The sequence below is a fragment of the Curcuma longa genome, unplaced genomic scaffold, assembly GCF_044706935.1.
Source record: "Curcuma longa cultivar G26 ecotype Majalengka, Jawa Barat unplaced genomic scaffold, ITB_CL_G26_1.1 contig_17397, whole genome shotgun sequence".
Taxonomy (NCBI): Eukaryota; Viridiplantae; Streptophyta; class Magnoliopsida; order Zingiberales; family Zingiberaceae; genus Curcuma; species Curcuma longa.
This window is the reverse complement of record NW_027430586.1, coordinates 22,190-47,634: the sequence shown is the minus strand read 5'-3', so window position 1 is coordinate 47,634 and position 25,445 is coordinate 22,190. Positions and strand designations below refer to the sequence as shown.

At 38.1% G+C, this 25,445-nt stretch overlaps 3 protein-coding genes and 1 pseudogene across 4 annotated transcripts; 2 read left to right on the top strand and 2 right to left on the bottom strand.

The window, feature by feature from the left end:
• Nucleotides 1-311: 311 nt before the first annotated feature.
• Nucleotides 312-3,034, bottom strand: LOC141816615 (uncharacterized). Its single transcript, XM_074704366.1, has 4 exons — nt 2,589-3,034; nt 1,825-1,922; nt 1,669-1,734; nt 312-998 (listed from the first exon to the last, which is right to left on the bottom strand). The coding sequence occupies exons 1-4, from the start codon at nt 2,969-2,971 to the stop codon at nt 511-513; spliced, it is 1,035 nt and encodes a 344-aa protein (XP_074560467.1). The 5' UTR covers nt 2,972-3,034; the 3' UTR covers nt 312-510.
• Nucleotides 3,035-7,362: 4,328 nt separating this feature from the next.
• On the top strand, nt 7,363-8,879 carry LOC141816610 (protein FAR-RED IMPAIRED RESPONSE 1-like). The gene is made up of 3 exons (XM_074704361.1): nt 7,363-8,609; nt 8,704-8,771; nt 8,854-8,879. Exons 1-3 carry the CDS (start codon nt 7,363-7,365, stop codon nt 8,877-8,879), a joined length of 1,341 nt encoding a protein of 446 aa, XP_074560462.1.
• Nucleotides 8,880-12,998: 4,119 nt separating this feature from the next.
• On the bottom strand, nt 12,999-19,578 carry LOC141816612 (protein ROOT INITIATION DEFECTIVE 3-like). 2 transcript variants are annotated; one of them, XM_074704364.1, is made up of 11 exons: nt 19,308-19,578; nt 19,137-19,225; nt 16,841-17,068; nt 16,646-16,759; nt 16,294-16,430; nt 16,058-16,205; nt 15,282-15,481; nt 14,845-14,972; nt 14,438-14,649; nt 13,686-13,854; nt 12,999-13,386 (listed from the first exon to the last, which is right to left on the bottom strand). In XM_074704364.1, the coding sequence occupies exons 3-10, from the start codon at nt 17,057-17,059 to the stop codon at nt 13,693-13,695; spliced, it is 1,320 nt and encodes a 439-aa protein (XP_074560465.1). In that variant the 5' UTR covers nt 17,060-17,068; nt 19,137-19,225; nt 19,308-19,578; the 3' UTR covers nt 12,999-13,386; nt 13,686-13,692. The 2 variants fall into 2 exon arrangements, with proteins under 2 accessions (XP_074560465.1, XP_074560464.1); XM_074704363.1 differs by lacking the exon at nt 12,999-13,386 and having other exon boundaries at nt 13,567-13,854.
• Nucleotides 19,579-21,926: 2,348 nt separating this feature from the next.
• Nucleotides 21,927-24,350, top strand: LOC141816616 (syntaxin-61-like; annotated as a pseudogene).
• Nucleotides 24,351-25,445: the final 1,095 nt, after the last annotated feature.

Here is a 25,445-nt window from a genome sequence, read left to right as displayed (position 1 = left end):
GAACTTAGTAACTTTATCTGTGCCTAGTTGATCTAACATCAGCCAACACTTGATAAAACGATGAGCAACGGATTGTCCAAAAATTCCAAATTACAGCCGAAACAGCCATTGACTATGACTACATATGCTGGACATGTAAAGAAAAATTCAATCCATTGACGACAGTATTTTGAAGGATTTCTTTGATTACTAAATTGCCGTATCTAACTTCTAACCATGAACACTAACTACCATCCTGAGCATTGGTACCCAATTCCTTTTCCACTAATTTGCCATCAGTACAATGCAACCAAAAACAATAGACAGAAATATGTTACCTAATGGCGCGTCAACTTAAAACATTAAGCAAGAGCTCGAAAACCCCAGCATTAGCAGTTCACAGTTTCAAATATTAAAGGCAGTGAAAGCAAATAAAAAAAGTCCAAATTATAGAAATACACAAAGAAAATATAATAAAAGTAAGAAGCTTAGGCCCTCCTGGATAAACCATAATAAATAGTAATGTCTCATCTACTGGTCTCTACCAGGCAAGTCTCTTCCTGGATAAACAGGAGACCCTCCTTGATAACCCTCTCCGCCTTGTTGATTATTTTGGCTACCTCCTTGATATCTAGAATTAGGAGGTGGATAGCCTGAAGTAACACCTTGCCCTTGAAAAGGCTGATTAAAGACCTGACGACCAACAGGGCTACCTCCTTGATATGCAGGGGCACCTCCCTGGTAACCACCAGGGTAAGCAGTGGGTGGGGGACCACCTCCTTCATAGTCACTAGGGCTGCCTCCTTGATAACCAGTGTGCGACCCTGGTCGAGCAGAACTGCCTCCTTGATAAATGGGAGGCGTAGCAAAACTGCCTCCTTGATAACCACCAGAATTAACTTGATAAATGGGAGGTGTAGCAGTGGGTGGTGTTTGATTTTGGTAGTTCGGTATGACAGTTGTATTAGGTGGCATTGGATTATGGTAATTAGGTGGATAACCATCAATGAACGGTTCTCCTGCAAAAGATCAAATTTGTAGTGAAGTCATGGGCCGAATATCCATGCTGTTATTCTGCAAGGCAACCTAAACATCAAATTTGTAGCAGTAATAATTCATGTAAAATACTAAGCTACAAAATGAGTAAGAACAACCCACTACAAAATATGCATGCTGTCATTCTGAAAAGCAACCTACACATTAAATTTGTAGTAGTAATAATCCTTGTAAAATACCAAGCTCCAAAATGAGTAATAACAAACCACAACTTAAAAGTAAATTGTAGTACTATGGTCTTTCTCCTTCATTTCTACCTTGTAGACTAAATTTTATGTAAAGCAAAAATTACCAAGAAACACCATGACCACAATGTCAACTTGGCCTAGTGTGACAGAGTACCTTCCTTGGCCTCCCTATTGCATGTTGGCTATGCCATGTTATGTGAAAGATAATAATGGCTTCCCTAATAACTACATAAATTATACTGTAGATTTTTTTTCCTTCACTAGTGCCCTGTCAACTTACTTTACACAAGCCCAAGAATACAATCAATAATATCTACAGCATTAACACATTGAATCATAAATTTTAAACTGGAAATGGTCACTTTGTAAAGAACAGCATAGTATAACAAATATAGGCATTATCATTTGCAAGGGAAGTTGTGGAAGAGGAAGGCATTGCCCTCACCTCCATAATCTTTGTTCTTTACATCCAAGTATGAATCAGGAAGAACCTGGCGAACTTTTGGCAAAGCTGAATTTAGAGTACACAAATAAGTATGATTTATAATTGTGTGGCAGGTATATTGCCAAAAATTATCATAATGAAGGTAAATAGACATACGCTTGATCTTATAAGAGGTTTCTTTAGAAACCTTATAATCAAAAGCACAATAATGCTTGGTAGAAACTGAGTATATTGATATTCTTGCTTCCTCTTCACTGTAGCACAAGACCAGTTAGCAGAGTGCTAAGAGAATATTAAAAGAAACACAGGAGACAATTTAAAGAACTGGCAAAAAGTAGAGCACGGCTGATTACAGTAAAAATGGACGCCAAAAAATCTAACATATCATCAGAAAGAGTCCTCTAAAACAGCATGATAGATAAAATAGTAAGTTAATGCATACGTGTCAAAGATCACAAGGAAACATTAAGGCTAGCAACTGATATAATTTTCATTGTATCAAAAAATCACTAAGATGTAACACTAAAGAATAAAAGCATCTTGCAGCTGCTAATTTTAGCTTTGATCCAATGCCAACAACTTCAAATATATTATCAACTAACCTAAAAATTCTAACTTCAAACTGGCAAATAACTCCAGCACTATCCCGCAGTAATGAGGTGTTTAATTGGAAGAGGGATTAGGACGAGAGAGAGAGTAATTTAAGAGGGAAAAGAAAATAACTTTTTTTTTCATTTCCCCTGTCTACAGAAAATAAAATAAACATGAAGAAGTGATAGTTTATCTTGAGAATGTAGCATAAATAAAGAGAAAGCGACTCAAACAAAAGTCAAGATCACCAAAAATAATCTCCTTGGAAAATACACTGGAGTGATTATCAAAGATAGCTTTGCGGTGCGGCCAGAGAAAGCAATACTAACCTGCCAAGTTCCTCGGCGAGGGACTCGATATAGCTATCAATAATATCAGGCATGAGGGAGTGATCGGGTGGCTCGTCGAGGACGAAGCCATCAATAAAATCATCACGCGTGGGATCGGGTGACTCCCGGAAGACGAGCCATCGCTCAAAATCACAGGCAGTGCTGCAGTTCGGAGACGGATTATTCAAGGATGATGTCGTGGGCCGAGTAGAGAAGCACCGGAGCCCGGATCTCACCGGATTACGGCGGAGCGAGAAGCCTACGAGGACGGCCGCAACGAGGGGGCGGAGGCGGAGGAAAGGAGAAGCGCCGGAGAGGGAGAGAGCCCGAGACGCGATAGGGGAAAGAGGAATCGAGCGCAGCAATGACACGAGGCCCGCCATGGAGAATCGGAACAAAACCCCTGAAACCCTAGAGATATGGAAGGCTTGTTGCTTGTTGCTCCTGAAGGATGATTTTATAGATAGGCGGCGGTTCATGAGAAACGGATGGAATTTGTGACGGGAGTCTATGACCTGCATTTACTTACCACACATATAAACGGAAAAAATTAATTTAGCCTCGATCTTCATCAATCAAATGAAATTAATTACTTATATAATTTATTTCCTCTAAAGTTTGTCAAAATCAACTTTCATATCACAATTATGTGAAATGAAATTTTCATTCCTCTTAACAACTAGATAGATTTAATCGCTGATTGTTAAACTCAATCAAACAATCGTGACTAGAATGACCATTGACTAATTCAACTAAGTCTGTCATCTGATTTACTTCTCTTCATCTCACTGTGGAATCAACGATGAAAAGTACTTGGCATGAATATTATGTAGCGTCCCGTAAATTCATTTATAAGTTTTATAAATGTTTAAATATAGACTTTAAATATTTATAGGGGCTTAGAATAATTTTAAAATTTTTATAGAATTTTTAAGGGCATTTTAAAAAATTTTCAAAAAAATAGAAAAAAGAAGTAAAAAGATACATGACCAAGGTTCGAACCTGAAACCTCTAAACAATCATAAGTCGTAAATGATTTGTGATAGTCATATGCCCCAGTACAGGTGTCCTAAAAAAAGAAGCGCATTATTGTTATACGCAATAAAAGGCAAAAATATCCCTTAGTATAAATAGGATAAGTTAAAGAGAGAAATCATTTTCTCTCGACCTAACTCCCTCTCCTCCTCACGTCGTCGGCTCATTTGGGTGAAAAACACGAAAGAGAAGCTAGGATTCTTGTGTGGCCGACCAAGGAGAGGATTTTCGGAGGGCTTTTCACGGATTCGCGTTCTCGTAGACGAGGAGGACACGTAGGCGCGAACAGTTCGTACCGAAGAATTGCTCGCGCCCGCCGATCGAACTCACCGCAGCGGAAAGCAGTGAGGAACGACAAAGGAGAGTGTCTTACCAGAGTAGTAGATGGGGCGAGCGAGACGATGGTCGTGTGGATTATTTCATTTCACCCCTTAAAAATTCCACCCTTTAAATAATTTCTAATATCATTCACAATTAAAATAAATATGCAATTATATTTATATAGTAATTCTCGTTACATTTAATTTTGCTAATATTTTTGACTTTTTAACTAATTTATAAATCAATTTACTTAATACTTCATGAATTGCTTGTATTTATTTTTTATTAATCTAGTTTATAAGTCAATTTACTTAATACTTCAAGAATAGCTCGTATTTATTTATATTGATGCAATAGAAGTGGTTCATAAATCAATAGTGGAAAAGTGAATACGACCTACAAAAATAATATTGATTTCTCATGCTAACGTTTTAATAAGAACACATGCTAATTAAAACACAAATATAACATAAAAAAATTACACTGCATGAATTTATATTGTTACACCCCTCAAGTTGTTACTCCAAGAACTATGAAAATTTATATAAAAATCTTCTCATCGAAAATGATCGAAAGGTAGAGAAAACTCGTATAATGGTTGAGTTTAAAACTAAAGAACAAATTGAGCAATAATTAAAATTGATTCTGTGTTTTTTCTTTTTGGAGCTTTAGTCTATTTATAGCATTCACAATCGTTGTGCTAATGTGACACTTCTGAGTACCTAGATTCATCGAACCCAATCAACTTGCTAACGACTCTGGATGACTTTTTGAAATTCGGACGCCTAGAAGCGATCCGGACGTCTAAATTCTACTGACAAGGATTCCATAGTGATTCGTCTCAGCAACAGTCGCATTGAGCTAGATTGGGTATCCGAATGCCTGAAATTGATCCGGGTTACCTAGAACAACTCCAAGCATCTAGAATGGTCGACCTTGGATTAACTATTTTTCTCTTCCGTTCTATCTTGGTCGCCTTGCGTAGTCTTCCTTCCGACTTCTCATCCCTTGGATACACTAAGTCCTTCCAATTCGCTCTCATACATCCTTCTCACTCCGTTAACGTACTCTTCTACAGTTTTTCGTACTTTAGATGCACCGAGCATATCAGCTCCTTTCCCATGCTATCCTTCTCGCTCAATTATGTCTTCCGCAAAAACCACCATCTAAAATACATGTATCCTCCTAAATCTCTACACACTTACATATACATATTAACAATGGTGCTATTATGGGTGGCGAGTTTGAGCGGCAGGTGCGTGCCTGCTGACGTGGACGCGACAGCTCAGTTCTCTTCGCGTGCGTGGCAACGAGGCGCGGCAGAAATTCGAAACCCCGAAACCCAAAATTAGTTTAATCAAAATCGCGCCTAGGTTTTCCTCCGCAGCTCTCGTCGCGTGCCCTAAACCTCGACGCCGAACCTCCTCTCGCCTCCGACCCTCTTCTTCCTCGACCGTCGGCCGTCGCGTGCCCTAAACCTCGACGCCGAACCTCCTCTCGCCTCCGACCCTCTTCTTCCTCGACCGCCGCCCGTCGGCCCGCCTGCCGACCTTCTCTTCTTCCTCTCCTCTTCGCGTGCCCTAAACCCATCGCCGACCCTCTCTTCTTCCTTTCCTTTCGCGTGCCCTAAACCCATCGCCGACCCTCTCTGCTCGCCGTCAACCTCTTGATCCCCGCCTGCCGAAGTTAGGGTTTTCTCTTCCACTCGCCCCTCCTACTCGCGAGCCGAAGGTCCCGACCCTCTCTGCTCGCCGTCAACCTCTTGATCCCCGCCTGTCGAAGTATTTTGGGTTTTCTCTCCCACTTGCCCTGCTACTCGCGAGCCGAAGGTCCCAACCCTCTCTGCTCGCCGTCAACCTCTTGATCCCCGCCTGCCGAAGTATTTTGGGTTTTCTCTCCCACTTGCCCTGCTACTCGCGAGCCGAAGGTCCCGACCCTCTCTGCTCGCCAAAGGTCCCTAACAGAACTACGGTCCTTGCGCTGCTCCCCTGCTACTCCCGAATCTTGCGCTGCTCCCCTGCTAGTCCGTTCGTGTATGTTGCCTCTCTACTAGCATCCTATTTTTCCTACATTGAGTTTTTTTTCTGATCTGTACATGTAAATAGTGAAGTAAGTGAAGAGATACATGCTGTTAACTACATCAGATTGCACATCGAATTGTACATGTGTGTTGTTCAATTCATTGTTTACTGCATCCATCAAAGTATTAACCCTTGGCATTATGACTTGCTCTAATAGTTCTAATAGTTTCTTATTTTTTTAGTCACAAATAGATTTTACAATCAAGGAATTGGGAATGTACGAATTATAGCCTATTGGTTCAGTTTGTATTAAACAGTGTGGTATTCTTTGTTTCATTAGTATGTTGGCATCTTATGGATTCTATCTGGTTAGGATTAGTTTCATTAGTAATACCAGTAAATTATATGTGATTTTTTTGTTTTTGTCTTATATTAATCTGTGTTTTACAACATAAATAGGCATATATCAACCTGCTCAGAGTCCCCCTAATCCTCGACAATGGAAGGAAATTACAGTCATGATCAGATTTATATTCCACAAGTTGCAGATGATCGGAAGCCCAAAGTTGGTATGGAATTCTCATCTCTAGATGAAGCATTTATGTTTTATAACCAATATGCAAGAGAAACTGGTTTTAGTGCAAGGATGAGCAATAACAAAAAAAATAAGATTACAAATGAAGTTGTATGGAAGAAATTTGTTTGTTTTAAACAAGGTCAAACAGATAAAATGAGGGATCAACAATCTACGGAAAGAGCCCGCAGTGATACTAGAATTGGTTGTAAGTCACATATTTCATTAGTAAAAGAACAAACTGGACCTAATTGGGTTATCAGTAACATCATGGAGAGTCATAATCATACACTCTCGACTCCTTCAAAAGTACATTTGCTTCGCTCACATCGTCATATTTCATCAGCAAAGAAAGCATTGACTCAACAATTTTCTGAGGCCAATGTGCCAACTTGTCAACAAATGCGTATTTTTGAGATAGAGTGTGGGGGGCCCGAGCGGGTAGGTTGTACAGAAAAAGATCTTAGAAACTTTGACCAACAACAAAGAGATGAACTAAAGGGTATTGATGCTGAAACATTGATTGAGTTTTTTTGCAGTTGAGAAGGAAAAAAATTCAATGTTTTTCTTTGATTATGAGACTGATTCAAATAACAGATTTAGTAGATGTTTTTGGGCTGATCATGTATCAAGGACGGCTAACATTGTATTTGGTGATGTAGTTGTATTTGATACGACATATAACACCAATAAATATGGCTTGATTTTTGCACCATTTGTAGGAGTTAATCATCATCATCAGACAATTCTTTTTGGTTGCGGTTTTATAAGTGATGAAAAAAGTGATTCCTTTATTTGGTTGTTTAACAAGTTCATAGAAGTCATGCCTAAAGGAGCACCAAATGTGATCATTACCGACCAAGATCTTGCTATGACAAAAGCTATTGCACAAGTTTTCCCTAATACGGTGCATCGATATTGCTTGTGGCACATATTGAATAAATTTTCAGATAAATTACCTCCTTTGATTTTTCGTGATTACTATCAAAGCCTAAAGAATGTCATTGCAAATTCTACAACGCCTGATGAATTTGAGAAGTCATGGGAAGATGTTGTCAAATGTGCTAACTTACAGAATAATGATTGGTTGTCATTGATGTATGAATTGCGACAAAAGTGGGTGCCAGCCTATTTTAGCCATGTATTTTGTGCTGGAATGTCAAGCAGTCAGAGATCTGAAAGCTCACATGCATTTTTTAAGAGGTACATATCAAATAAGAATTCATTGATTGATTTTATTATCCGTTTCAATAGGGCAGTGAGACATATAAGACACAATGAATTAGTTGCTGATCATGTTGATATTAATGAGCATCCCAGGACTAAGACAAATTGGCCAATGGAAATTCAAATGGTTAAGGTGTATACAAAAAAGAAATGGTTGGAATTTCAAAATGAAATTAGTGAGAGCCATAGTTATTATGTGCAACAAGCATCTATAGGAGAAGATTTAGTGATTTATAATGTGATGAAATTTCAAAGTTGTTCTTCTTCCAAATCAAGATTACTCACTCATGACAAACAAAAGGACTACATATCTTGTAGCTGTAGAAAATTTGAGTTTGAGGGCATTCCATGCAGGCATATGTTAGCCTTTTTTCGCGTCACCCAAGTCTTTCATTTACCTGAACAGTATATACTCAAACGATGGACACGAGATGCAAAGGTTGGAGCAAATTATGTTTTGGGGGAAGATCAACTTTCCATCAATGATCCAAAAAAGTTTTTGATGTCAAGGCTTTCAAGGTTATCCTATAAAGCTTCATTATTAATTGAAGATGCATCTTTGACTGATGAGGGGACATCTTTTTTGGAGGAACAATTCAATTGTATCCACAGCAAAATTCAAGACATGAACATTAGTAAAACATGCAACATTGGTAGTCAAAGAAAGAATTCCATGGATGACACCCTTGGTATTATTGATCCTTCTTTAGTAAGAACAAAAGGATGTGGAAAAAGATTGAAATCGTCAAAGGAGAAGGCAACCTCAAAATCCAGGTTATGTCATGGATGTGGCCATCGGGGGGTGTCTCATGATAAGCGTAATTGCCCGATTTTGCAGCAAAGGTATGTGCCAATTATTTCTATATTTGTATGCTAAATTTATTTACATAATAATTTTAAATAAATTTTGTAAATATAATGATGTTGTTATTACCAGATCAACTATAGATGATGATGATAACAGCGACGACAACACAAACGAAGAAGATTTGATTTCTAGATTTGGTAATATACAAGTCTCAATTTAGAAAATTAAAGTCGTTGATTAATTGAGAAATTGAAGTTAATAATTGCCTTTATTTTGCAGGTTCTAACAACATGCCTCAGAATTAATGATGATTTTCAGTATGTTCCATTGCAGTTCAGTATGTTGCTATGTTGTGAAGTGGCATTTGAATCAAGTTTTTTTTCTATTTTTTTCCCATGGTTTAGGTGTTGTAGGTTCAGTTCATAAAAGCTTTTCTATTCAGTGCTGTCATTTTCATACTATGGCATTACTAGAAGATAGATGATGGCAATAGGTAAGTTCAGGAAAAAAAACAAAAGAAAAAAACAATGTGAGTTTGATGATTTGTTTGATGATTAGAACTGATGCTGTTTGTTTGATGATTTGCTCCTGGAATTATTCTTTTCCTTGTCCTTATTTTATTGCAATGCTGCAGGTTCCTTGTCCTTATTCTTTTCCTTGTCCTTATTTTAGATGGAGTGCATTGTGCTTGATCATTTATATAATTTATACTTTTTTATGGAAATATGAATTGAATTTCACTTCTTATGTGATCTCAGTTTCATGTCTGCTTATTCCTTTCCCATGGTTTTACTTCATATTTTCTCCTCTGTTTTCCTATAATGGTTGGTTTTACATTTCAGTATGTCGGTTATAGATTTCTATGTTACAAAGTAAAGGGTGTTGATGGAAAAGATCGAGTGGTTGTTACTTTTGATGGCAAGTATCTGCCTTATATTAGTTGCTTACTTTGTTTTCAAAGCTTGCATTTACATTTTTTATTCTACTGTGCTTGTGGAAATAATGTTTTGAGGAAGCATCTTTTTTTTCTGTGTTTTAACTAATTTCACTAGTTTAATTTGCTTTCCTGAAAAAAATGTAATTTGTGGATAACAACTATGTTTCAATGTTTGCTATTCATCTATTTATTCTAGCTGATGTTTGTGCTCTTTCATTGTAACAGATGCCTGAGCATATGGTTTCCAAGTGGTTTTGCGATTGGGGGATTCGTCCAAACTCGGTGCTGGTGTTTGAAATTGAAGTCTTTGTCAAAAGCATATTTTGTTTCTCAATTGAAGGAAAAAGTATTTAGTTTAAAGTTATCGAATGAATATTTCATTCACTGTAAAGACTTATCTTTCATCAGATTTGATGTTACTCTACTGAAGTTGGTTTAGGAATATTTCAACACTAATTTGAATTATGAATGCATGTTTTAAGAGCTCTCTTGTTAAATTTATTCATGACTGAGAATTGTTGGAGCCTTCCCATTTATAGTATTTTGCGAAGTTTCTGAATGCCACCAGATGCACTAAGTTTTAATTGTTCAACACAGTGTAGTACAGAATTGTTCATTTAATATCCATTCTTTGAATCATTTCTAAATGCAACTGCAAATTGGGACAAATTGTTGTTGGAATGAAATACACCTCTCTTCTCCGATCCCTGCAGTTATCCTTCACCAGTTCGAGCTGCATCTGAGGAGATGGAGCAGCATACTTGTCTGTTTGCAGATGCATGTACGTGCGAAGATGGTCAAACCACCGCCCAGGAAGAACAAAGCAAAGAAAGAATCTTTTTAACAACAAATGTGCAGAGGATCCAAAAACACACTGATAATAATGAATGGACGGAAAAAAACTTTGATAAGAAAATTTGAGACAAAAATAAAGGAACACCTAATACTCAAAAGCATAAGGAGCTCCTCAAAAGCAACACCTAATACTCCAACAACCTCCACATCCGATTGGTTCATATCATATCAACACACAGCATTTAATTAATCTATCATTTCCATTCATCAATGTTTAACCAGTCCATAATCCACAAACATTAGGAAAACTAAGAACTTGAAACAAAACATTAAACCAGTCCATAATCCACAAACATTAACACACAGGATACAATATCTGACACGCTAATACAGGATAAAACAAACTATTTGCTCTAATTTGCATACACAAACTATTTGCTCTAATCTTCATCATCACTAAATTGGAGAGCCTCTAATTGTTGTTTTATTTCTTCCAAAACTTCTTTCATCTTAGATAATTTTTCTGATTGCAACAGTTTTCTCTTTGAAGACGAACTTGATACTGAAGCTGTATTAGAAACTTGGCTCTCAGTGGATATAACAGAAGTAGGGGTAGAAATTTTATTGGCATTTAGTTGAAACGCTTTTTCTGCCTCCTCTCTACTCTTAAAAGACTGGTGTATGGCGCCCTTAAAGCCATTAACTTGGTTAGATACTTCTAGCCAAGTGTCATATACCCCCGGTTGACGTCCAACAAAAACAACATATGTTTTTTCCTAAATCAAAAAATACATTCAAATTATTATATAACCAAGATATTAAGTCAAAATTAAAATGAAATGACTTACCATTCTTAAAATTAAAATCACGAGTTCGTTTGGAACCTGTGACAACACTTATGAATGAGATTAATGAGGAAAAACATGAATAAGGTTAGCAACATAAATAGAAGTATAAATTACATTGTATCATATTTCTATAAAGAAAAGGAAATGAGCATGCTCCATTGTACCGTTCAGGAAATGCTGTAGAATATTACTACAAAAAATCTTTCAAAACTTATAGAGAGCAAGATTAAATGCTAAGTTGATCCTCCACTAACTTTGCAACCTGGGTCAGATAAAGTGTGTAAACATATTACTACAATGTATTTACAACCATGGTTGAATAAGGATAGCATGAACATCAATGGATACTCTAAATTCACCAACATCATTCTAGAGCGCATAAAACTAGCAAGAATTAAACAACGCTTAACGAAAACAAAAGTACATGATAAATGAGGCAAGAAATTACACAAACTTCACCCATTCTCATACTCCATAGATTTCCTAGAAAAAGGGGAAAAAGATGATGATAAGTTGATGTGCAAGCCCGAAAGGAGAATAGGACAATGCTAACACAAGCAAACCCAGATCTAAGAAACTAGTTAATATTGAGATCATGAACATCATCAGAGATATCAAAGAAAAAAAATATTAGGGGAAATGATCGACTTAAAAACACTGTCTTTCATGGAAAAATAAATAGTTCAAGTTCTAAGACCCCTGCTCCTAAACTCATATGCCATGAACGTATATTAAAGCTTAGGCTAATTCAAAGGAGCGTAGCCAACCCAACTGGAACTGATTCAACTCAACTCTTTCCTCCGCCAGTTGCTTCAAGGTGGTTTTCTTTCCCTTCTGCTTCTGGAGAGTTTGAGCGCGTGCCATTTGTCATTCACAACTATCCGTTTGCGTGCCATGAACTGAACTCTCCCCTTACCGCCTTATCCAACCCCACCGAACCTAAGGGCACTGAAACAATAGATCTGATTTATACCTGGATGGTCCAGTTGGCAGAAAGGATCGGCGAGCAGAGAGGGTCGGCGCTCACGGACGCTTCTGCGAGCCCAGACTCGTAGCCTCGCAGAGATCGGGGCCAAAGAACGGCGATGGCGGAGTGGACCAGACGAGGAAGAAGAGGGTCGGCGCGGGTCTTCGGCGGCGGTCGAGGAAGAAGAGGGTCGGAGGCGAGAGGAGGTTCGGCGTCGAGGTTTAGGGCACGCGACGGCCGACGGTCGAGGAAGAAGAGAGGGTCGGAGGCGAGAGGAGGTTCGACGTCGAGGTTTAGGGCACGCGACAGCCGGCGGTCGAGGAAGAAGAGGGTCGGAGGCGAGAGGAGGTTCGGCGTCGAGGTTTAGGGCACGCGACGGCCGGCGGTCGAAGAAGAAGAGGGTCGGAGGCGAGAGGAGGTTCGACGTCGAGGTTTAGGGCACGCGACGAGAGCTACGGAGGAAAACCTAGGCGCGATTTTGATTAAACTAATTTTGGGTTTCGGGGTTTCGAATTTCTGCCGCGCCTCGTTGCCACGCACGCGAAGAGAACTGAGCTGTCGCATCCACGTCAGCAGGCGCGCACCTACCGCTCAAACTCGCCGCCCATAAGTCTGACTTAATTTTAAATTTATTTAATTACACATCAAAATTTTACTAAAGTACTACAAATTTATTCTTTTTGGATAATCCAAATTTCCAATTCCGTTGCTCGCATCTGACAAAAGAAAACGTGAATGTGACATCTAACATTGTGGGATAGAAATATCAAAGTGTATATATTTTTTTATTTACTTTTGAATTCTTATTCGTTCTTAGACTCCACCACATCTCACAAAACTCAGCATTATTATCGAGCCTTTCTATGATACATAACCTCAAAGTTAGTATCCCAAGTTTTGGTGGACTTGAGCATTCGTCACTTATACAAGTCGCATCCACAAATTCTTCTCTTGAGAACTCTTCCCTTAGGAAGCTGATTTAAACATCAAACTCGAACTTACACACTTTCATGTATCGCAAATTCTTCACTTAGGACACTAATTTAAGTTTCAAGCTCAAGCTTCATGTCTTGCAAATTAGTACCTTAGGATGTCCATTGGAGCATCAAGACCAAACCCAAGCACTTCATATCATACAGATTCTTAGCATAGAAGGCCAATTTAAGCATGAGTCGACATTACTTCATATCTCGCAAATTCTACATGGACCAGACTTGAGCATCAGAGTTGAGCCTCCGTCGAGTAAATTCTCGATGTACTTGCTCCTGTTTGATAAATGTTGAGCCAAAAATCATTAAGGTCTATGCTTCCTTGCTACTGGCAATTGAGTGACTATGAGATGCATAAACTCTCTTGCATTGAGAGCAAGAACCCGCATCATATCCAAAAGTAGCATTCAATATCAAAGAACACCAGAATCAGAGCATTATAAAATGTAGTCATTATGAAAAATCTATGTTACGAGATAAATACCATATATAAAACTCAATATAAGAAAATGTACGTGAATCATGAACTATTTCTAACTATTTTAAACAAAAAATGAAAGAAGAAGATAGGATACCCCTTTGCTAGCTACCACTCATTTCTTTTCCACCCAACAGCTCACTCACATAGACAGATTGTATGTCCTCGTATCGTTTCTTCCATTGCATGACTAGATGTCTCGATCTTTCATATTGAAGTCTAAGTTTCTCCAGTTCCATCTCTGCAGCACTCGAAGTATTTTGCTTCTGAATTGAAGGGGAAATACAAGAATTAGACATCAAAGATTAGTAATTTTGTAGTCATAGAATGTGGCATTTCATCTAATCTAGGTCATTAGGTCGAACTATCCATTCATGTAGAACAAAATTCTTACTGAGAGACCATTGTTATCCTGGCGATAAATTCTCCAAATAACTTCTTTTATTTGTTTAACAAGTTATGGCGGAACCTCACATGAATATTTTGCTACAGAACCAACCGTGCAGTAAGTGTCTGAAATACATTATGACCAAATCGCATTTGCCTCAGTTATTTGGGGTCGACTACATGGAGCACTAAGAAAGGCACATCACTAATAAATGTTCAGAATACCCTAAACATAAAAATTAATAATATTAATTCTTGCAGCATAACAATTCTTCTATGAGAAACTAGAGAAAAGTTATACGACTCAGTTTACAGCAAGATACTCAAGGTTCAGATTGAGAAAAGAAAAGAAGATACACCGAACAATTAAGAATGCATCCATAGCAAATAAATTCATTAAGGTTGTGTTTCCAATGATGGAAGAGGGACGATGGATGTACATGCTATATATAAATAACAAACCTGGAGCTCTTGAATTAGCTTTCCCATCATATCTGTACTGAGAAATCTAGAATTTTGATGACCATGCGAGGGAGATTCAACCATAGTGACAGCCGTGGTTTTAACTTCTCCGTCTGCAGAATCTGTGTACTTGCTCAATGGAGGAGGCTTATTCGCCGATGCAGAGCTACATAACGGCGACTGTCTAGCTATAACCAAATTAGTAATAGGACCTGAATGGCATGTAAAGGATATATATTATGCTTCATAATATGTAATAGTGACCGCTAGGATTTTTTAATAAAACTGAACTGGTAATTAGTTATTCTTCCAAAAAAGGATGGTAAATTTTTTCCCTAATTAAAAGGTTCATTGAAAAACAAGAGGTCCAAAAGTTATATTTAGTACTGAAATAAATGTCTGTGTACCTTTCCCATGTTTAAACACACGAGTAACACACTTAGTTGTTGTGTTCAAAACTAGCACAGAGCCATCTTCAGATCCAGACACAAGGGTGACTCCATCCTTGCTTAAGGCTAAGCTTGTTATCGCTTTGCTGGAACAGGAAGACCAACTTAAATTAAATATTAAATAGAATAGGAATTCAGAAAGATTAACTACCTTAGGAGAAAACCAGCCAGATTGTCACCAACAATCATGGTTGTCAAGATTGCAGTCTAGACCTTATAATCTTACAATCTTATGACCCAAACTAACTTAAACAATCCTGATCCTACATAGGATCCCAATTGGACATTAAAGGCAATATCTAGAGTTCACCTCTAGATGATGATGGGCATGACATCGATGTTGACACAACAATACATAAAAGAGACATGCTAATCAAAACTAACAACATTGAGACCTGTGATCATATAAGGTATCAAGGATGAACACCCCATAAGAGCTATTGGGGTTGCCTTCAGCAGTTAGAGCCGCAATATATATTTTGCCATCTCTTCCACCAGCATAAAAGACATGCTCCCCAGGATCCATTGCAACAGCATCAATTACTGAAGGAAATGTGATGTTCCTCAATAGTTCACCCTTCGACAAACTCCATACCTGGAACAAAAGTATCAGACATATGAACAATCTACAATTGATTAAAAAACTTCATAATAATTTGTTGTTCTAGCAGCTTATAGCTACTTAGTTATGCATGGTCGTACACAAAAGGAGTAAACTAAATCTTTGGTCAAAACACCTAAAGAATTATGAATGACATATCTGGCTTGCAAATAAATTAAGTTAAATTTCAACACAAATAAACTGTAATATGTTTAGTCAAACTACTCTGGGTGCACTAGAAGTACAGGTCAGATAATGGAATAACTATATCCAAATACCAAAAAAAAACACATGCAATCTCTTTTGCTACATATAACTTCCACTAGGTTTAGCACTATACTCCACAAAGACATAACAAGTAACAACAAGAAGGAAATTTAGCATCATATAGAAGTAGAATTAGATAGCCTTGATCTCAATCAAAAGTAATAAATATCAATTCAACTGGATCAAATTAATTGGCACACAATTAATATCAGCGACACACAAAATTATTAAATTGTGTCAATTAAAATCGCTCACAACTGATTATTTCTATAAAAATAACCATAATCTAAAAAACAAATGAACCTTGCATGTACGATCCTTTGAAGATGAGATGATAATGGAGTTGCTTAACCCAAGCCCCGAAACAATATCAGTGACACCCAGAGAATGCTCAGGGAAGCTATATATATAATGATTGCCAGCAGAAGCCATTGCAATATCATCAAACAACCTATGAATGAAGCATGACAAAAAATTAGCATTTTATAATATAAATAAATAAAGGAGAAAGACAACGAAACTAACTAGAAATTGCATACATTATAAGAGACCAAACTTTGACAGAGCCATCCTCAGACCCTGATATTAGCAAGGGCTCGTCGTCCTTCGATAGAGTGAGACAGTTAACAGAGCGGTAGTGAGCATGCCACTTCTTGAGCAATTTCCCTGTAAAAACCTGCACAAAAACACAAGGAAAGCAACGCCATGGACAGATAAAATGACCATCATCTTGAGAGAAATCAAGATGAAAGAATGAAACAAACTTAGTAGTCATGCATTAATAGTATCAAAATAATCAAGCCTAAGTATTGTATGCAAAGTGATTTTTCAAAGAGGAGGGCAAAAATCAAACTTGCAAAGGAAATCAATATTAGAAAAGTGAGTAGTTACCTCCCACAGATAAATACTTCCTGATGATCCTCCTCCAATAATGTAAGTGCCTTCCGCATTGGAAATAAGCGGCCCAATTGGTTCAGCGGGAAAGCTTCTAACTTCAACTTGTGGCTGAAACACAATGAGAACATATTGGATCAGAAACTCAAAGAAATATACAGAATAAGATAAGAGTTTCCCATTACTACTTACCTTATCCCAGGACCAAAAGAATATAGGGGCAGAAGTTGCAGAGGGTGCATCTCGAAGTTGCGAGGCAGCTAGAAATGAGAAGCGACCAGAAACGGAGAGAAGACCATGCGGAGCGGAGGAGCATGAGCGGTACTGATGCCGCTCGGCGCCAGAACGGAGTTCCCAACAACCGATTCCCGCATCCACTGCAGATGACGCGATCACCACTTCCATTGCCATTGGAGAGATCTTACAAAAGTAGGATGATGAATAACATTATGTAGCATAACAATAATATGTTTTAAAAATTATAATAAATTTTTATAATGATTATTTTAAATATTAAATATTTAGAAGGAGTTAACCGGCCAATCTAGTTTAACAAACTGTACAGTTCACTTTAATCGGTCTGGTTCAGCTTGGATTCCAACATGATTTGAGGCAAAATTTCATGTGAAACACGTGAAACAAACGTCAAAAATCAATTGAGCAATCAAATAATGGGCTTTTATTGAATTCTACTAATTAAAGTGGACCACTAAAGCACAAAGCAACCCAATGCAAGCAGTGACCGCCTTATCGGTTCATCAGTTGGCTTACATCTAAATTTTGCCCAATTAATCACAAAGATAGACGTCTAAGTGTGATACGGTAGTAACATATTTAGGAGAATAAATATGAAAATCAACGTTCGAATCCCTGTAGGAACGAATATTCTAAAGGCCGACCTCTAAATGTACATAAACTGTGCCCTAAATTTACTCGATAGGTGAATTAAGAGTCTATCTCGATTAATAAGGCGAAACTAAAATATCTGAATTATCAAAAACCTCATCTACAAGGTCATTTTTAACAAGATGAAGAGAATAAAAAAATAGAAAAAAGAGATTTCAATTCAGACAATCTCTCTGCATGATATGGCTATGACTTTCTTCATATTTAAAATGGTTATCATATCTTAAAGACACTTTTTCGCACCTATGGAATTCAGATTTTTTGTACTTGTGATTCCTATCTAGATGACATTTTATAGAATTCAGTTTACTAAACAAAAATAAAAATTCTTATATCAGTTATTTTTTATCCATTCTTTAATATCAACATTCTGTTCATTTTTAAAAAAAGCTAAAACTTCTTATATCAATTCATTTATATTCATTTTTTTGCTTTGTGTGATTCTTCTTTTTCTTTTGTCGAGTGAATTACTTCATATTGATTTGAAAATCTCTCTTATTGGAATTAATGCTACAGGTGATCATTGCATAGTGCAGATACCAACAAAAGGTGCTAAAGCAATCCTAACCCCAACACGTGCTATAGAATATATCCAATTGCTCTTATATATATATATATATATATATATATATATAGATGGGCTATCCTGAGCACCACTTCCTGCGCACCCCGTGAGCGACTCCATCCGATCCGTCCGATCGCCTGATCCGAGCCGTCCGATTACACAGTGTTTCTCCTCGGACCTTCGCCGCTTCCCGCCGCCCGTTCATCGCCGTCCGACCACCGCCGGCCACCGGACCGGGCCCGTTGGAACCGCAACTCACAGGCGGTCCGGAGGTGGCCGGAGTCCGGCCGCGATTCGGCCGGAATCCGGCCGGATTCCGGGCGACAGCGGCGCCAGCCCCTGCTGCCGTGTTTCGGCCGGAATTCCGGCCGGATTTCGGCCCAATCCGGCCGAAATTCGATGCTGGGATGTGCGCCGTCGAGTTGCGGTTCCAACGGATCCGGTCCGGCGGCCGGCGGCCAGCGGTGGTCGGACGGCGATGAACGGGCGGCGGAAGCGCGCGAACGTCGGAGGAGTGCGCACGGGGTGCGTAAGAACCCGTCGCTCAGGATAGCTGTTCTCTATATATATATATATATATAATTGATATTCTGCACGATTAAATTTGAGCGACTGTACATGACTTAAAATTTCTCGCCAACATGGCAAATTTCCGCGATTAAAACAAATTCAAAAGATTCTAGAAAAGCATAATATACAATCAGCTAAAGTATTGAAGATGTTGATGGCATTTGAAGAAAGCTGGTTGTTCTTTTTTTTCTTTTTATGTGTGCTGAATTGGCTTACCTAAACTCGTCAAATTCTTAAAACAAATATATTCATATTCTGAAAAACAAAGATGTGTAGTCCTATACAAGCAGGCACTTCTATGCACGGTGTATAATCTTCATGTAGCTTCAAGTATTTCCGAAGGTAGAACTGAGATTAACTGAATGAACTTGTGGTTTGTGGATTTTAGACACTACAAGGACAATTATGAAAGGCTAGCTTTTGCCTAGAGCAGTGTTAACACCATACCTCAATTCGGATTGATATGCTTTGTTGAGGACTTTCCCTGAGCCACTTGATAGCAAGTGGGAGAGAAGGAAATACTAGGCTGCTAGAACCTGCACATTTCAATTAGATATGAATCTATATGGATGTCTGGTTATATATCAAAAGAATGAAATTTAATAGTGTCAAATCAACCTCAAAGCTTGGCGCTTGTAGTTGATGGGCAGAAGTGAGAGCTCTGCCCGGATGACGGCAAACGACAGCGTCTCCACGGCGTGTCGCCGACTGAAAGGGAGGGCGACGGCGACGGCGAGAAAACCCAACCTCGGGCGGAGACGCGTAACCTCGGGACGGGGAGCCGACGAGATGGGGACGGCGGCGATGAGATGGGGACGGGATGGGGGTTCCCTCGGGGCGGCGACGAGAGGGAGAGGCGACGGCAGAGGGAGGGCAGCGGGCGGTTAGGTTTAGGATCGCAGGTTGGGGGAGGGTTTTAAGATTTTTTAAAATATGGGTTTAAATAAGGAGATGGAGTAATCTGAACCATTCATCTAACATCAAGAGCGATCTAAACCATCCGTTAAATATCTGATCCATCCAACTCAAGGAAGAGTAGATGACTACCGTTGATAAAGATTTGAAGCCTTGGATTAAGATTTGAATTGATCTCAGCCCTAGATCAAGATTTAGAGAATTCTTAGCTGTTGATTGAGATCTGACTGACCCTAGACCCTTCATTCAGATCGGTCTGATCCTAACCATTCATCCAAATCCAACCATCTCATTCGCACATTCAGATCTGAAATAATCATAGCCGTTGGCGTAGGTCTAAGATCAAAGGAAATCAAAGGCTGGGATTGAATTGAGAGTGCTCAACCGGCCACCACCGTCAACTACCAAGGTTTAAGGTTTTTTTCTTTCTCAATCATTTACGATCTTCATCCAATTCCATCACCAAGATCCGATTATGTTCTTGCACAATTCATCACCGGCCTTTTCCCATCAGCATCGTCCATCTAAGAAGTTTAAGGGGATTCCCCTTGTTTATCAGATTCCAACTTCACGATCATCTATAAAGAGGTAAATCGAGAAACTATAATTAGTCACGACGGAGGAGGATATTATTCAGCTTCGTCAATATTTGAACTGTTATCCTCTTCTACAAATCTGTTCCATCGTAACCAACTCAGCTATATTCCGGGGACGATCATCATCAACACTCTTATCATCACTATCGAGCCTTGAATAGATCAGATCAGATCTGATTGAGAAGAGTCAGGGGATGCCCTGGATTGCAGTGTAAGCTTCTTTTAATCTATCAAATTCTTCATTGTTGATGTGTAATCCTTCCCATTTGATCAAATTATTAGATGTATGCTCTATCTCAATTCCTAGTTATATTTGATTTGAATTCGTTTGAGTTAGACTTTGATTAATTGATCATAGTTAATTAGTAGAGTTCGATAAAAATCCATTATTGGACGACCTAATTGATTTTGACGTTTGTTTCACGTGAAATTTGATTCTAAATGAATCCAAGCTAAACCAGATCGAGTAAAATAAACCATACAGTTTGTTAAACTAGATCGGTCAATTAACTCCTTTTAAATATTATTATTAATTAAAATGATTATTATAAAAATTTATTAAAATTTTTAAAACATATTATATTGTTTCACTATGTAATGTAATTCATCATCCGGTTTAAATATATATTTAGAGTTTACAGTTGTCGGTTTGTCCGTGTGCCACCACAAGAATAACACTAATTAACGATCGATTTAGCGATCGTAATTTTCAATGGCAAAATTTTTTATTACTAAATTAGCGATTGAATATATATTTGATTGTTAACTTTAACAACGAACCTCTCATTCGATCGCTAAAGTTAACAATTGAATAATAAATCTGATCACTAAATTAGCAATCGAATGAATATTCGACAATTAATTTAACAACCAAATAAGATATTGATCGCTAAATCTAACAATTGAAAACGGAGAGAAGACCATGCGGAGCAAAGGAGTGTCAGCGGTACTAATGCTGCTCAGCACCAAAATGAAATTCCCAACAACTGATTCCTGCATCCACTCGGACAAAGTGATCATCACTTCCATCGCCGTTCATCATTGGAGAAATCATTTCAAGGGTTTCGACTCCTTGTAACTCCTACAAACACAGACGGACAACACTCTAAACCTTAAATTCTAAACCGAGCCGATGAATTATATTATGTAGCGAAATAATAATATGTTTAAAAATTCTAATAAATTTTTATAATAATTATTATAAATAATAATATTTAGAAGGAAATTGATCAGGGTGAAAATTGTTAGAGCCAACTGAGATAGGGGTGAAAATTTTATTAAAATCAAATCAAATTAAAATTTTTAAATCAATAAAATTAGGTAAAAATTAAATAAATTAAATCAATAAAACATCAATTAATAATATAAAAAAATTAAATTAATTAAAATTTTTAAATATTATAAGAAAATTAGGTAGTTAGGGATTTATAAATTTATTTCTTATTTTTAATTAATTTGATTTATTTATATAAAAATTATTTTTAATCGTCCAACGTAGTATTCCATTTCATATAACAGCAATTTGGAGGCCTGAAAATGTGTCCCCTATAATTCTTACACAAAGCTTAACCGTGGGTCTCCCGTAGACATCAATGCATCATCCGACTTCAACCCCGGACCCACTGATCTTTTACGTAAGGAAGATGTTTTTGAGTAAACAACATTACGTACCTTTCTGTAAAAGAGAACACGCAGACGCCCATTCCGCAGTCGATTCCAACCGCAGACGCCGTGTTGATCCGCCTTCTTCCTTGCGGCGGCGCAGCGGAAGAGTTAGAGCTCTCATCCCGCGAAATCGCATCCCAACTCCTCTTCCCCTCTCTCTACGCCGCGAGGAAGCGCGGAGAATCCGCGGATTGCTGCGTTTCTTTGCTGCTTGCTGAGGAACCAAAGTTTTCATCTTGCGGTTTTTTTTGTTGCGGCGCAGGGGAAGAAATTAGAGATCTCATTCCGCCAATTAGTAACCCAACTCCTCTTCCTTCCTCTCCCTCTCTCTACGCGGCGAGGAACCGCATAGAATCCGCGGATTGCTTTGTTTCTCTGGTTGTTTGCTTGTTCTTCTGATCATTGCTGCTTACCGAGATACCAAAGGTTTCATCTTGCGGATGTTCTTGCCGTTGTTAGTGGAATCTCCGATCTGTGCCGTCCTTGTTTTTAGGCTACGGAAGGAGATTATTAAGCGAGGTGTTGGAGCTGTTCGTTAACCCTTCCTCATGGCTGCGGGCGGAAGCTTCGATCAGTGGCAGAAAGACGTGTTTTTTACCGCCGCGGAGGAGGTCCAGGAATCGGCCGATACGTATGTAACCTCATCGGGCATGTTAGGGTTTACTGATTGTCAATCCGTCTCCTAATTTGTTGGTTTTTCTTCTATTTATCATCCTATGTACTTTTTTCAGGATGGAATCATTCTATAGAATGTGGATGAGAAACTGCAGGGATGGGTTCGATTTAGAAGCTTCAGATGAACTGCTTAGGGAGCTTCAAACTGCCCTTGGAACTGCTAAATGGCAGGTTGGCTTCTTCCCTAGTAATTCGATACTGTTTGCTATGTCTCTCTGTAGATAAATTTATGATGATTTGATGACGAAACTTGCCTTCAGCTGTTTATTTCAATCAATTTCGTAAATAGTGTTTTCGGTGTGGTGCAGCTTGAGGAGTTTGAGAAGGCTGTCGAATTAAGCCATGGAAGCTTTTCTTCCGAGGGCAATGCAATCACTAGGCACAGGCAATTTGTTTCTGCTATTGGGAATCAAATTTTGCAAGTGGAGAAAGGGCTGAATGATTCACTGATTGAAGAAGGGAAGCAGCCACTGCGTTGGGTTCAATTGAATGAGGAAGAACGAGAAGATCTTGCTGATTTTCTTTCTGGGGTGCCCCGAGATCGACACCAAGCAAACCATGTTGATGGTAGCAGTAGTCCAGGTTCTGCTATGTTAAACAAGGACAAGCAATATGTGATTGAAGCTGAGGCAGAAGAACCTTATGAACGGGAAAATTATGCAACGGCTTCTGAGTTAGAGCGGTCTTGTGGCCAAAAGGGGTTGTTAGGTTCCCCGGGTATCGGTGCTTGTAAAGTTGCCGTTGACGACGATGATATAGAAAAAGGGTCAGTTGAAGCTAGATCAGAGAGGCTTAGATATAAATCTGGTCAACATGTTGCTCTACACAATGTTGTATCTACATAAGTGGAAACAGCTAATGAACAATATCTGGAAAGCTAAGAATGATGATGATGGCCATCTTCGTCGAATGCATAGATTATCTTATTGCCTCGACCTAAAGGGAATAACTTGATTCAGTCAGGTAAATCACAAATTTGTATCTTCTTGTTATGCTGCACTCCAATCTTCTTTGATGATTTAGGGAGCAGTTAGGGTTGTTATCTTTGTAGGATTTTAATTTTAGTGACTATTCTATTTTGGATTGGCAAAGTCTTTAACTGATTCTGTGTTTCTGATGTGTTTGTTCAGGCAATTAATGGAAACCGAAATTGCTTGAGCAATAGTAACCAAGAGACTAGACTAACTCATTCTCAACATCTTGCTGGTAATGTTGGCACACTCCGCAGACATATAGGTGGATCTCGACAGCAAATGCATTTTATCCGTTATCTATGGATAACTTTCTTGTTCTTGTTGAGTGTTGTTTTGGTCGGTAAGTTTGATATCACATTCCTACTCTTCAGTGATTGCTAATGTCTAGTTATCACAAGATAATTCCAGTGAAACTATGGAAAATATGATATGCCTTAGCTTAATGTTATTTTATTTTCCTGCACAAACCTGGATCTAAGTGACAAGAAACCGAATGATTCTAATGTATTCCGAAAAACATCTAGCTCGAACTTTACCTAACGATAAGAAACAACTCTTCTTTTTAAATCACACTAAGTATGTTCTTGCGCATTATTTTCAGTATCATTCGTTCGCTTCTCCGGATGAAGATTTCCGCTTTATGCTGCTCAAAGTAGAGGGTAAGCATCCAACTTTCCGAGTGATACTTCAAAAGATTTGGTTCAAATCTTTCTGTAGTTCAAAATGTAGATGATGCCTGAATTTGGATGTTTTATTCAAATATTTGGGATCAACTTCTCATACTTGTCATTAAAACATATGATTAGTTTTTAGAATGTATTTCAAGTTGTTTTGTATGTTTTTCTTGATGATTTATTTATTTATTTTTCTATGAAGGCTATCAAACATTCAAGTGATGGATCATATGATTTATGGTTTGTTATTCTTGTAACTGAATCAAAATCTCATTAATATTCTTGCCATTGTGTGTCAAAAACTTCATCAGCATTGATAGAGAATTGTGTTGTTAGGTGAAAAAAAATTGTACAAAGTTTGTGTGTATATAAGATGCTCCAGTTTTTTGGTTTCTGTTCGTTTGCGAAGCAAGCTAACATGGTTGTTAATAAGAACAAGAAGGTGAGGAGGCAAACGATAAGCGAGTGGATATAAACGATACTCCTCATCGATATACTATGATGTTTGTAGTTGTTGACTTTTAGATAGGCATAGATGAAGTATTACATAAAGAAAAGAATAGTTTCTACATCTAAAATTGTGATTAACACTATCATAACTTAGTGCACTCTTCAAAATAGGTCTCAATGTTTTCCTCTACTCAGTCAATCCTACTTGTCTCTTTACAATAAACAAAGGACAGTTTGGTGTATGAAATTTTTGTCTATGCGAGGTCTTAGAGAAGGATTTATTGTGCGTAGTTCTTTATCTTGTATTGTAGAGAATGTTTTTATGATTGAAATCCTATGTCTCACTACAATAAATACTAAAAAGAAAAGGTTGGAAGAACTTGCAAGAACCCTAATACAGCAATACAAGGTGGTAGACTTGATTAAGTTAACAAAACATGGAGAAAAAGTAAAGGTTGGAAGAACCCTAATAAAGCAACAAAAAAGTGGTCAAATTGGATTAAAATAATAAAACATGAGACTAGTGAGAAATGTATTTTGCACATCAAAAGTGATTAGCACAAATAGGGATGGAGCTTGAGTAGATGGTGACCCCCCCTCTTCCATGTGAAATTTCTGACCTAACTTTTTTTCTTTTCTTTTCTATTGGATCTCAAAGTCATCCTCTTTTCACGTGTTTGAAAAATGGCATGGCTTTTACTTGACTGCTCTTCTAAACTGGTGGTTCTTTTTCTTGTGACGCCTATGAATTCATGTGAGAGCTTTCAATTTTGATTGATGTGGTTGTTAAAGCTTGATTTATCACAT